The 13172-nt window shown below is 40.8% G+C and overlaps 1 protein-coding gene and 1 non-coding gene across 2 annotated transcripts in view; both read right to left on the bottom strand.

The window, feature by feature from the left end:
• Window positions 1–549: 549 nt before the first annotated feature.
• The window catches only part of CCDC117 (coiled-coil domain containing 117), a 13012-nt gene continuing 389 nt past the window's right edge, over window positions 550–13172 (bottom strand). The window contains exons 2-6 of the mRNA XM_029922591.1: window positions 13116–13172; window positions 12402–12452; window positions 7145–7369; window positions 6322–6459; window positions 550–2388 (exon numbers count right to left, since the gene is read on the bottom strand). Of these exons, the coding sequence (XP_029778451.1) occupies window positions 2151–2388; window positions 6322–6459; window positions 7145–7369; window positions 12402–12452; window positions 13116–13172 (709 nt within the window). The 3' untranslated portion in view covers window positions 550–2150. The remainder of the gene's footprint in view (window positions 2389–6321; window positions 6460–7144; window positions 7370–12401; window positions 12453–13115) is intronic.
• LOC115278548 lies at window positions 8690–8793 on the bottom strand. Its single transcript, XR_003902955.1, has one exon. It is a non-coding gene; the product is annotated as a U6 spliceosomal RNA (small nuclear RNA).

The raw sequence follows: 13172 nt of genomic DNA, 5'->3' as shown, positions 1-13172 counted from the left end.
TAAGCACCACAAGGATGAAGAAAATTTCTGTACAAACATATTCAAAAGGACAAAGTTTAAAAAGGAGCATTAAACATCCATTTTCCTGCAGAAATAATCATGTCAGATAATCTGACGCCTGAAACAAGTTGTTTGGATTTTAATTAACAGATTCTTAACTCTCTCCTCTAGTTACCAGTGGTATGAGAGCCTTGTTCTGGAGCTGTTCCTCCTTTTCCTCATGCAGACCTTCCAGCAGAGGCCTGCCCCACAATTCCTGTCGAAGACCAGCTTAGCGTGTTTTGGGTCCTTCTTTGGAAAGCCATCACTTCCAGCCTAACACTGGGACTAATTCCAAATTCCAGACAGTCACTTCATGTTTTTAAGTTATACCAGAACAAAATTTTTTAGCACGGCAATTTCTTTAAGGCTACAAACTTTGTAAGTTGGTCCCATTAAACAATGACCTAAAGGCAGGAGTTTTTCGAACAGCATGAATCAAACACTTGCACATTTCAACAGAATACAGTTTACATTCATCTCTAAATCTGAGATTAAGAAACTATTAGCTGGTTTCCAACTGGTTTTAATACTGGTTTGAAGTTTGAATAATTTTACTGTGTAGATATTAAATATTGTTTAAATATTAAACATTAAATCTTTTCCTGACTATCCAGACAGAAATAGAGAAAGCAGGAACAACAGGCAAGGGAAGAAACAGTCCAATTAACAGACTCGTTACTTCTACGCCATCTGTTACAGGGGAAGGATTTCAGCATGGGTTTCAAAAATGCCTGGGAGCAGGTTTCTAAAAAGTCACCTCTACTTGGCATAAACCATTTTTTTCTACATAAGGTATGATTCCTACAAAGGAGCAAGAAACCCAGAAAACAAAACAAAAAGAAATAAGGTGGTCTCCTGTTGTGTGATTTAAGGGCCAGTATTACACCATTACACCCATTTAATAAGTTATAGTGGATATTCCATAGCACTAAACGAAGTGTTGCTTTACTTGACCCTACTGAGTCCCTGCCACACAGAAGAGCCCTTCCTGAGAAATAAACTTCAATCCCGGTTATCCCCAAAGGACACCTTGAGCCTGGTTTAGTTCCTTAAGATAAAGATGTCCTGTTAGCAGGAAGCTGTTCTCTATTAACTCAGAGGTTTACTGCACCAACAGTTAAAAACACCTGGCAAACTGGCTAGTTCAGTGCATCTCAATGTCGCTTACCCACGTTCTTAGTTCATTATTGTCATTGTTTTCCAAGTTAACACTAAAATACTCAACTTGCTAACACAGGCATAACCTTTTTAAAATATCTATCAATGCGGGGCTTAGCTGACACGGCAGTTACTTTCGATTACTTAAGGGAGGCTTCCCTCTGTAGCCAATTTGCACATGGGTTACCTCACAATCACTTTTTAACTATCACTCAAAGTTAATTACGTTGTAAACATTCCTGAATAACTGGGCTTATCAGTTGTGCAAGGGAAACCAAGGAGCAACAGCAGCACAAGGCAAAAAAGCCTTGTAGGAAAAACCTTTTCTTTGTATTTTCATTGCATTTTCAGAGGCTAAGAGGTGAGCCACAATGCTACCAGCTATTTAATCAATATAGATACACAGAACGGACAACATCCAAGTTTCAGAGCCTCTGTTACATCTCTTAGCAAGTGGCTTATGCTATTGCTTTTCTCCCTCCTCTTCCCAATCATATTCAGTCACCATGGCGAACAGAACTCCTATCCATAGATGAAGCTGTGACTCAACTGTCAGGGCATAGGCGTGGTAAGAGCATCCTTTTCTCAATGCATCGTTTTCAGATTCAAGCATCTGAATATTCTGATTATCTGAATGGTTTAGATAATGTAACAGATGACTTAAGTCACCCTTAGATACACACAGCTTCTGAACCTGCCTCTGCAGGCTGCAATTCCAGTCCCTTAATGAGCCCCCTGGAAAACTGCTTTTCCCTTGAGACAAGCTTCCTTGGCAAAAAGTTGGATTCAAGAAATGGCTACCCGAAGTAAGAGTCCCACCCCAAATCACAGGTGGAGATATTATTACACCCGTTTTATAAAACTTTCAAGTCCCTATGCTATACAAGTAGGCTCATGACTAAATCCATGAGCCTTCTAAAATTTGACAGCTTTAGCATAGAAACTGGTTTCTAGAGTTCCATCTCTTCTTCTGTGCAAGCAGCTGTCTCCAAACCACTGTACACAGGCATCCCTGTTTGCCGAGGTTCCAAGAACAGTTCAGTTCTCCCAGGAAAGGCAGTGCCAGCAGCCGCATGCTTGGCGTGGCTCTCTCCTGTGTAGTTCTTAGCATCAGATGACGGCTTTGGCTTATCAGAAAGGAGTTCAGGGAGAGGTTTCCAGAGCACAAGCTCCATGGAAGGACGGCTCCTAAGACAAAAATACAGACTTTTATCAAAACTTCCAGAATATGGAAATAAAGAACACATTTTGAAAAGCTAATGTTTGCTACCAAGTATCTAGAGTTAAGAACTGATGGCATCAAAATAGGAGACTTATGGGGCACCTGGGTAGCTCAGTCAGTAGAGCATCCAACTTTAGCTCAGGTCATGATCTCATGATTCCTGAGTTCAAGTCCTGCATCAGGTTCTCTGCTGTCACCACAGAGCCTGCTTCAGATCCTCTCTCTCTCTTGAAATAAATAAGTAAACAATTTTTTTCTTTTAAAATTTTATTTATTTTTGACACAAAGCGTGAGCAAGAGGGGGAGGAGCAGAGAGAGAGGGAGAGAAAGAGAATCCCAAGCAGGATCTCACTGTCAGCACTATGACCCACGCAGGGCTCAAATTCACAAATCATGAGATCATGATCTGAGCAGAAGTCAAGAGTCTAGGGGCACCTGGGTGGCTCAGTCAGTTGAGCATCTGACTTCGGCTCAGGTCATGATCTCACAGTTTGTGGGTTCGAGCCCCCCGTTGGGCTCTGTGCTGACAGCTAGCTCAGAGCCTGGAGCCTGCTTCAAGGTTCTGTCTCCCTCTCTCTCTCTGACCCTCCCCTGCTCGCACTCCCTGTCTCTCAAAAATAAATAAAAAACATTAAAAAAAAAAGTCAAGAGTCTGAACACTTAACTGAGCCACTCATGTGCTCCTAAATAAATGAACTTAAAAAAAAAAAAAAAAAGACTGGTGATGATCCAAATAGATCTTTAGAAAGGCCAAATACATATAAGTTTACAGTTCTGCATGCAGTTTTATTTTTTTTTCTGCATGCAGTTTTAAACAAACCAATCAGTTGTACTGATGCTGTGATTAAAAGTAACATACAGACAACTGACTGGCTCAGTCAGAAGAGTATGTGATTTAAAAAAAAAAAATTTTTTTAATGTTTTTTATTTATTTTTGAGAGAAAGAGAGAGACAGTGCCATTAGGGGAGGGTCAGAGAGAGACAGAGACACAAAATCTGAAGCAGGCTCCAGGCTCTGAGCTAGCTGTCAGCACAGAGCCCGATGCAGGGCTCGAACCCAAACCGTGAGATCATGATCTGAGCCGAAGCCAGATGCTTAACCGACTGAGCCACCCAGGTGCCCCGAGCATGTGACTCTTGATCTCAGGGTTAAGCTCGAGCCCCACATTGGATGTAGAGATTACTTAAAATATTTAAAAACAAAAGTAATATAAACATCCAATGTGAAAAATAGAGGCCCTTGATTCAATGTCATGCTATAAATTTCTTAAGTTGTGGTTAATATTAGTAGATATGAGCTACTATCTTACACTAAACTATTATAATTTTTTTAATGTTTATTTTTGAAAGAGACACACAGGTGGGCAAGCAGGGGACAGGCAGAAAAGAAAGGTTCTGAGCTGTCAGCAGAGAGCCCAATATGGGGCTCAAACCCACAAACTGTGAAATCATAACCTGAGTTGAGGTCAGATGCTTAACCAACTGAACCACCCAGGTGCCCCTTAATTATTAAGTTAATAATTTAATATTAAATATTTAAAATATTAAATATATTAAACCATTAATTCAATATAAATTAAATTATTAATTTATTAAACTATTATAAATGAAACACTGACTAAACACATTAAAAGCATCTCTGATGCCTTCTGCTTAACATAACTATGAAATAGAATGCTTTCTGCAACAAGCCCAAAAGATCATGTTGCCAGTGACTGCCTGCCCCTCAGTCCACCTCCATCCAGTAATGGTTTGCTGGTTTCTGGAACCTAAAGGCAAATAAGACAAAATAAACCACAATGAAGAATATTTCCAAAGGTTAGCCTCTGGAAAACTACTGACAGCAGAAAGTGCGATTTATTTTAGGCTGTAGGGCAACACTACTTGCTTAGTCTTGGCTAAACTATTTACCCACTCTTAGGGCTAGTTAGTTAATTATAAGCTCAAGCTAGAGGGCTAATGAAAAACCTCTGTGATCCAACATCCAGCAGCAGCTGAACCCACTGTGGCCAAAGGCAATAAATAATGCCTCATTTGCCTGGCATCACTGGGGCTGGTGTTCTAAGGTTTTTTTCAGATATCTGACACCTTCTTCACTAAGTATCAAATCTATCTACAGTCTTTTCTAGACAGCACCTAAATGGCCTTTTGTCACTTGACTATTACTTTACATGTGGATAATAATGATGGCTTCAGGTTTTGTAAACTCAAGGACTACAGGAATTACAGGACTAGCATTACTTATATTAATAGCCCCAGGCAGCTTTGCTTTTTAGGTTATGTTTGCTTTCTAGTTTCCTCTCTAGTCCTCACACTGTGCTGTCACTACTCACTACCATGAGTTTGTACTGCTCTTACTTGCCGTTTCTGTCTACTCTAATGATCTAAGAATCCAGGTACCTGAGCTCATTAAGCTGTGCAAAGGGCTTGGAGCTAAAGCCCTGACGGACTATCTACTAAGACAAGAACAGGAGCTTTGGATTTTGGCCTTTGTGGTACTATTTTGGCTGCTGGGAGATTTCTTCTGATTTATTTTCTAGATCTTTTTACTTTTTGTTTTTATTTAAAAAAATTTTTTAGGTTATTTATTTTTGAGAGAGAAAGCAAGACAGAGTGCGAGTGGGAAAGAGGCAGAGAGAAGCGAGACACAGAATCTGAAACAGGCTCCAGACTGAGCTGTCAGCACAAAGCCTGACATGGTGAGCAGTGAGATCATGACCTGAGCCGAAGTTGGACACATAACTATTGGGCCACCCAGGTGTCCCTATATTCTAAGTCTTAATGGTATTCTTTAACAACTGAGGCTGGTAAACAAGAGCTTCTGAAATGTGGTTCCATATCCTATGACAATAATGTAAAAGAATAGGCTTTCTCTCTCACCAATCCTCCCATCCCAAAGTATTAGATGATACTGCACTTCAGAACTTCCAAAGAACCGGAGATTCAAAACGCAAGGCAGCCACTCCAGCATATTTCAAACTTGTCCAAGTGCCAGAGTCCAGCTCCAGCAAGTCCAGGGATCCCTGAAGGATGGACAGTGTCGGCGAGAGGGAACGAGAGAGCCTCAGCTTCTTTCTGATCACCAGGCAGGCATCTCTGCTAGGACCAGTCAGCTTTATTTATTGAAAAAATGTATGGGGTACAAAACAGAAATGGCAAATGCCTTAGACAATGATTTCTGATGACAAATTCTTTGGTATGTAAAAATTTCCCAGAACAATAGATTGGTAGAAGACTGAAGCATAACCTTTATCAATAGTGATTGAAGTAGGTGACTAGATGCTTATCACCTGGGGAAGGAAGGGATTTTTAGCATTCAAATACAAGGCAATGTTTTTAGCATAGTAAAGGCAAGAGTTAGTCCTTTGTAAGCAGGGGTCAATAGCCTGGAGGGGAAGAAAAACAGGTTTTCTCAGGAAAAGTAACATTTGCTCCTATAATCACAAAAGAAGAAACTCCTATAACAAGTTTTTTCATAAGATACAATTCACATATTTTTAGCATAAGAAGGCAAGTCATTCCTGGTATCAGTCAGTCAGGCACCTTGGAGTTAGGTGCTCAAGCAGAAATTGAGTGGGGGTTGAGTGGGTGAAGATGATGGTTGCCATCTGGCAGTGGGAGGCCTTGCAAACCGGCCTTACCTCACAAGATTTTTGTTCAACTTATGAGTTCAGAAAAACTGGCTTCCTGTATCCAAGCACGGCATTTTGTTCATCCGCAATGAACTAAGAAAAAGGTCTGTATCCAACCTAAGCTAAATAGAAAACCTACCGTACTTTCTGTCATTGGGCTGGTGAGCAGAAGATGGAGACATGACTAGGATAGCTCAAGCCACGTATGGAGACACTGGGTTTCCCTCCAAGACCACAATTAAAGGGAAACCAGGAAGCAACACTTACATGGACTCAATTATTTTCTTTGTAAAGACTTCATCAAATTCCCTCTTCAAACCTGTTTTCATGGTGTCAGAAAGAACAAGACTGGGGAGATGGTTAATATTTCTGTCAGCTTCAACTTCTTCATCTTCATCAATTATCCTAAATTAAGAAAGGCAGCAGGAGCAGAAAAAAAAAATTAGTCAAACTATTATATACTTTAGCAATTGAACAAAAATTTAAAAATAATAAAGGCAATAGATGCTACAGGAAAAGATCAAGAAAAACATGAGGCTCTGAGTGAAGAAAGTATAGGCAGGATAGTTACTCAGTATTTAACAAAAGTTCTACATCAGACACAATCAAATTTGAAGAATGTATCCCTGAAAACTCCCGTAAACCAAAAATTAATACTCAGAAACACAAATAGTCAGCAAAGTTCTATGAAAAGAAGTTACTTTAACATTTAATGTGTTGGGGCACCTGGGTGGCTCAGTTGGTTGGGCATCCAGCTTCGGTTCAGGTCATGATCTTGTTTGTGGTAAAAGTTCAAGCCCCATGTCTGTGCTGACACCCTAGAGCTTGGAGCCTGCTTCTATGTGTATGTGTGTGTGTGTCTCTCTCTTTCTGCCCCTACCCTGCTCATACTCTGACTCTGTCTCTGTCTCTCTCAAAAATAAATAAAACATTAAAAAAAAACATTTAATGTGTAAACTCTGAGTTCATGGTCTGAGAGGTTGAGGTTGAGGATCACCATTACCACCAAATTACGAATCAGCCTCACTGAAGAGAGGAGAGGTGACACCCAGGATGAACAACAAGCCAGCAACATGAACTACCCAATTACCTGTCCTCGATTTCCTGAAGCCTCCTTCGCGCAACTTCACACTGTGGTTCTCCTGTTGTCTGATCCATTTCTTCACAAATAACATCTAACATGCCAGGTGCAGGGAGGCCACTAGTGCACGGATTTACTCCATGACTCTCTATATCCTGATGTGCACAAAGAATCCAGTCATTAGGACCAGCACATAGCCCTGCTTCAGTTAGCCTTTTCTTTCTTACTGGACAACTGAAAAGGAAAAAAAAAAAAAAAAAAATCAATGAAAATTCAGTCATATAAATAAAACATTTATCATCCCTATCTGTAATCAAACTCTTATACAAAAAACTCTATAATTTTTGATAGTGTGTGATTACAAGATGGAAAATCATGCGTTTTCTGTCATTTTGATGGACTCCTTGAGATATTTTCTCCTACTGCTCTCTGCCAAATCAGGGTACACCTGCAAGATTTTGCTTTCTCAGATTACAAGTATTCAATGTGGGAACTTTAAATCATTCCCATTTATTTGGCTCTGGGTAGGTCAAGTGGTTAAGTGAAACAACCAAAACCACAAAGCAGCAAATTCAGCACCAGCCATATTTTGTCATAATTCTGCTTCCTCCGCATGGGGAGATGATCTACAGGCATTCTATACTCCCGTAGGACAAAAATACACGCTTGATCAGGTCTGTTCCAACTACCAAAGCTTGTAGATGATATTGCTGATCTCTTGATCCTCTCCAGAACGTCAGAGACTATCATTTGGCTCTGAGTCTCTTATAAACAATGGGGTATACTCTCTCCCACCGTGCTATTATAAAACACTCCCTGAAAAAATTTATATTTCAAAGGGACCTTAGAGTTCATCAAATCCAATTTATTTTGCAGATTTGGAAACTAGGACCTAGAAAAGCTAAAGTGCAACATCTTACGTGTCATGTAAGGGAGAGCTGCATGCTGGGCACCGAGCACCAAAGCTCCCAAGTCCTAGCTCTTTACTATTCTCACTGGAGCTTATGGCCTCCTTAGGGGAAGTTCAACGGTTTAAGCTCGTGCCACGAACTAGTATTTGCATGCACTGTTACATGCCCAATTTAGTCGAAAATTCTCTGAAGCAGATAAAATAGACAACTGGTCCCATTCTATTTAAGTATTTAGACCAGAAGAACTTTATTGCCTGGGCATCAGCAAGTGCAGTCTCAGAAACAGAACACAGCTCTGCAACTAAAAAAAAATTTGTTAATGGCTACCACAGCTTCTGACTCTCTAAACTGATGAAAGTCAAAGGCAGTGGTATGTATTTTATAAGAAGAAATTTCTATTCATGGTAAAACTACAAAAATCAACATTAAAGTCTCCAGCAATATAAAATCTGACAATGCTCTCTTGAACCTAGACTTTTCTTGGAATCAACTATTAAATAATGTTTTTAAAAAATGTTTAGTTTTTTGAGGTCTTTTTTTTTTAGCATAGTTGACACATGGTGTTACATTAGTTTAAAGTGTACAATATAGTGATTCAACAACTCTAAATCTTATGCTATGTTCACAACTGTAGCTAATATCTGAGTATACAGAACCCTTCATAAATCTGTGTATCATCCTTGCACAGAGAATATGCTAATCTCTGTATCATTCCAATTTTAGTACATGTGCTACCAAACTGAGCACAATAATGTTTATAGTTGGTTTTAACTGATAAGAAAGTATTAAAAATGTCTAGCTATACATCAAGTATTTCCATAATAGGTAAACAGTGTTATGGTGTAGTGTTTTGGAAACAGGAGAAACTATTCACATAAAACCAGCTAAGAATATGCAGAATACATCTAGTGAGAACAGATAATTTCCTAGCACATCCAGTAATTTAACTATGAAATGTGACTGAGTGTTAAAGGGCGGGCTTCTGATCTCTAACTTCCAACATGTTTTGGATTAAATTATTTTATGGCTTGTAGGTCCATTTTGCAAGTAATTAGAGATCAATGATATTTAAGTTCCAAAGAAAATGTGATATAAAAGACTTCAAAGTACAGATAAGACCCATGGAAGTGGCAGGTGGGCAGCTGGCATTAGATATCCAAATGTCAAGTTCCTCATTTTCAGGGCCTCAGCCTCTTCATCTGTAAATTAAAGGTGGTTAACGTTTTACTTATCTTTTTGAAGTAAGCTCTACACCCAATGTGGGGACTGAACTGACAACCCCTGAGATCACGGATCACATGCTCTACCGACTGAGCCACCCAGGCACCCCAAAGGTGGTTAACTTTTTAAGATAACAGATTTTATGCCTTAAACTTTAAACACTGGGACTCGTTATTCAAGTATGTCTTTAGAGTCCTCCAAAAGACAAGAGCAAAGAGGTCCCTGTGTATGCACAGCAATCCCAAGGCAATAAAGAACGTAAATACTGTCTAGACCAGTGCTTTTTAAATGGGCACAATTTTCAAATCTATTTAACCTATACAACAAAAGGTTAGAAAATCCAGTTTCTGCTGGCCAAAAAACAATCAAAACCTACACAAAGGTAAAAGGCAAATGACAAATTTGAGGGAAGCGTAACGCACATAATAAACTATTGATTTCTTTAGTAAAGATTTCTTATAGATGAACAAGAAAGAGATCAATATGGAATAGGAAATTTGCAAAAACATGAACAATTCACCCAATAAAACACAAATGTGTTAAATGATATTCGACATAACTTTAATTTACAAATGTAAGTTAAAAAAGTGATCTAATTTTAACTGATTTTCCTATGCTTCTACAATTCAATGAATAATTAGAAAATATACATTCATAAAAATAACATTGAAGGGATGCTTGGGTGGCTCAGTCAGTTAAGCGTCTGACCCTTGGTTTCGGCTCAGGTCATGATCTGTTTGTGAGTCTGAGCCCCACATCAGGCTCTATGCCAACAGTGCAGAGCCTGCTTGGGATTCTCCCTTCTCACTCTCTGCCCCTTCGCTGTTTGTGCGCACGCGTGCGCTTTCTCTCTCTCAAGCTAAATAAATAGGCATTAAAAAACAACATTCAAGATACAGACCTCTGCTAACATCCCAAAATGGTACTCTATATCCTCCTCCCTACAGGAAAATACTGTATTATAGTATTTACTTCTTTTTAAAACATACATTATCAGGGGTGCCTGGGTGGCGCAGTTAGTTAAGCGTCTGACTTCAGCTCAGGTTATGATCTCACGGTTTGTGAGTATGAGCCCCACGTCAGCTGTCTGTGCTGACGGCTTAGAGCCTGGAGCCTGCATCAGATTCTGTGTCTCATTCTCTCTCTGCCCCTCTATCACTTGTGCTCTCTCAAAAATAAACGTAAAAAAACTTTTTTTAAATACATTATCAAGCACGTAGATATGCATCCCTAAACAATGTTTAGCTTTGCCTGGCTTTCAACCTTATACTTAGGAAATTATACTGTATATATTCTTAGGATTTATTTTTGGTCATATTATAAGACATGTCCATGCTGATAGGTGTAATGCATTCTCTTTTCCCCCTTTGTGCTGAATAGAATTCCACTGTATGAGTTTGTAATTTACTTTATTCATTTTACTGTTGAGAAACATATGGGACATTTCTAGTTTCTAAGAGCTCTTACGAACAAGGATGCTATGAACGTCCTTGTACGTGTCTCTTGTTGTGTGTACATACTCGAGAGCAGAATGTCTGGGTAATAAAGTATGCCTTCACCTTACTAGATAATGCCAACTATTTCCCAAAGTGCTTTACTAATTTACACTCTCCTCTAGAGTACTGCAGAGTTCCTGGGTGCTCCTGCATCTGGTGGTAAGCAGATCATCTCACTGTGGCTTTACTAGGCATTTCCCTAAAGACTGATAAGGCCAAATGAACACCTTTCTTTTGGTTGGTCATATGGATATCCTCTTTGAGAGATTTTTTTCATTAATTTTTCTATGACACTACCTGTCTAGGAAGTGTAATTATCTTACCTATAAGTAAGGTAAAAAAAAAAAAAAAAAAAAGTTCAAAAACAAAAAGTTTTAAATACAGTTCTGGTGACAAGATGGAGAAACCAGCATCTCCACTGTTAAAAGGAATATAAATTGGCAACAACTCTTGTTCAAATTTAAAATGCATGCCACTCCCCATCTAGGAATCCATGAACCTACTTGCACACATATACAAGAAACTTTAAAAAAGATTGGGGGTGCCTGGGTGGCTCAGTCGGTTAAAGCATCCGGCTTCGGCTCAGGTCAGATCTCATGGTTCGTGGGTTCGAGCCCCGCGTCGGGCTCTGTGCTGACAGCTAGCTCAGAGCCTGGAGCCTGTTTCGGATTCTGTGTCTCCCTCTCTCTCTGACCCTCCCCTGCTCCAGCTGTCTCTCTCTGTCTCTCAAAAATAAAATAAAAAGCAATTAAAAAAATTTTTTTTAAAGATTGGCATGGGGAGCCTGGATGGCTCAGTCCGGTTAAGCGTCCGACTTTGGCTCAGGTCATGATCTCACAGTTCGTGGGTTTCAGCCCCGCGATGGGCTCTGTGCTGACAGCTGGCTCAGAGCCTAGAGCCTGGAGCCTGTCTTCGGATTCTGTCTACCTGTCTCTCTGACCCTCCCCTACTCACGCTCTCTCTCTCTCAAAAATAAATAAGACATTAAAAAAATTTTAAAAGACAGGCATGGTACATGTAACCTACAGTAAAGGCAAAAGGTTAGAAAGAACTTAGAAATCCATTGGGAGACTGCTTAATGATCTATACCTACTTACAACAGAATGCTATTCAATGTTGCAAAAGAAATCAGGAAGAAGTCTATCTGCCCATATGCAACAAGCCACAGGACAGTAAGATGAAAAGATCAGAGTGTTGCACAACCTGAAGTTACCTTCTTACAAATGTAGAAAACCAAAGGCATATACAATTACACACTTGATAAGTTTTTAGATTACCTTCCAGAGGAGAAAGAGTAAACAGGTAACAGGGATTGCATCTGTGGAGAAAAGGGGAGCACGCACTCTAAGACTTTACAATTTTTATCCTTTTGCACACTTGAAAATCTTTTACTTTGTGCCTGCAATAATTTTCACATGGACGAAAATTCAAACATTACTAAGGATTACAGAGAGAAAAGTTTCCCCCTGACAGGCCAGCTACCCAGTTACTTTCCCTAAAAGGCAACCGATGTTACCAGTTCCTCGTGCCTCCTTGCACAGACACCAATGTTTCACCTTTCCACTTTGAAGTAGTTGAGAATATAAAACAGGTTGCATGAAGTGACCATAAAGTGAATAAATGGCACCTGAAACTTACTCATCATCCTCCTCCTCTCGCTTGTGTTTCTTTTTGCAGCGAACTGAAACACTGTTGAAACAAACAAAATCAGTCAATTGGGAAATTCACCGAGCCTGTGCGTTCAGCACCCACTCTTCCTTTCCCCAATAATCTTGCCGATGATGCCACAAGTACTGGCTTGTTCCCTTCCTTTCCGACTGCGATTGGATATCCAGATCACAAGGTCGGTCTGGTTGGGTGGTCCCGACAGAATCAGAAGTTGAAATCTCAACTTCTCACTCGGTCAACAGAGTGGGAAGTAAATCCCGAGGGACCGAAGTGGGGAACACGTTTCTGGGGGCGGGCACTTTACTCCCACGATCTCACTAGCGGGACCCATTTCTGTCCCTCTTTGCAGATGATAACAAGAGTGAGTGTCCGAGAAGCACCGAAAGTTAGCAGTGGCGGCCGCGCCGAGGGGACTGCCAGACTCCGGTCCGCCCGGGTTCCAATCGCTGCCCGGAGTGCACAAGCTCGAGAAAGTCTGCCCCCTTTTCGGGGGGCAGGCCGGCGGCGGTCCGACCCGGACCCCCGGGCTGTGTGGCCCCAGGCGACTTACAGTTAATGTCCCTGGGGATCAGTTTCTCATCTGCTCTGCGGGGGCTCAGGAACCCGCAACGGAGGGTCGTGAGGACTAACGAGCCCGAGCTCCGCGCCCGCCCGCCCCGCGCCCGCCGCCAGCCGGCTCCTCACCGTCCGCGCCCCGCGCTCCCGCCGGGACTGCTCGGGAAGGAGCGGGGTCCCAGCCGC

This window comes from Suricata suricatta, chromosome 14, assembly GCF_006229205.1.
Source record: "Suricata suricatta isolate VVHF042 chromosome 14, meerkat_22Aug2017_6uvM2_HiC, whole genome shotgun sequence".
In the NCBI taxonomy this organism is placed as follows: domain Eukaryota; kingdom Metazoa; phylum Chordata; class Mammalia; order Carnivora; family Herpestidae; genus Suricata; species Suricata suricatta.
This window is presented reverse-complemented; position numbering and strand designations above follow the sequence as displayed.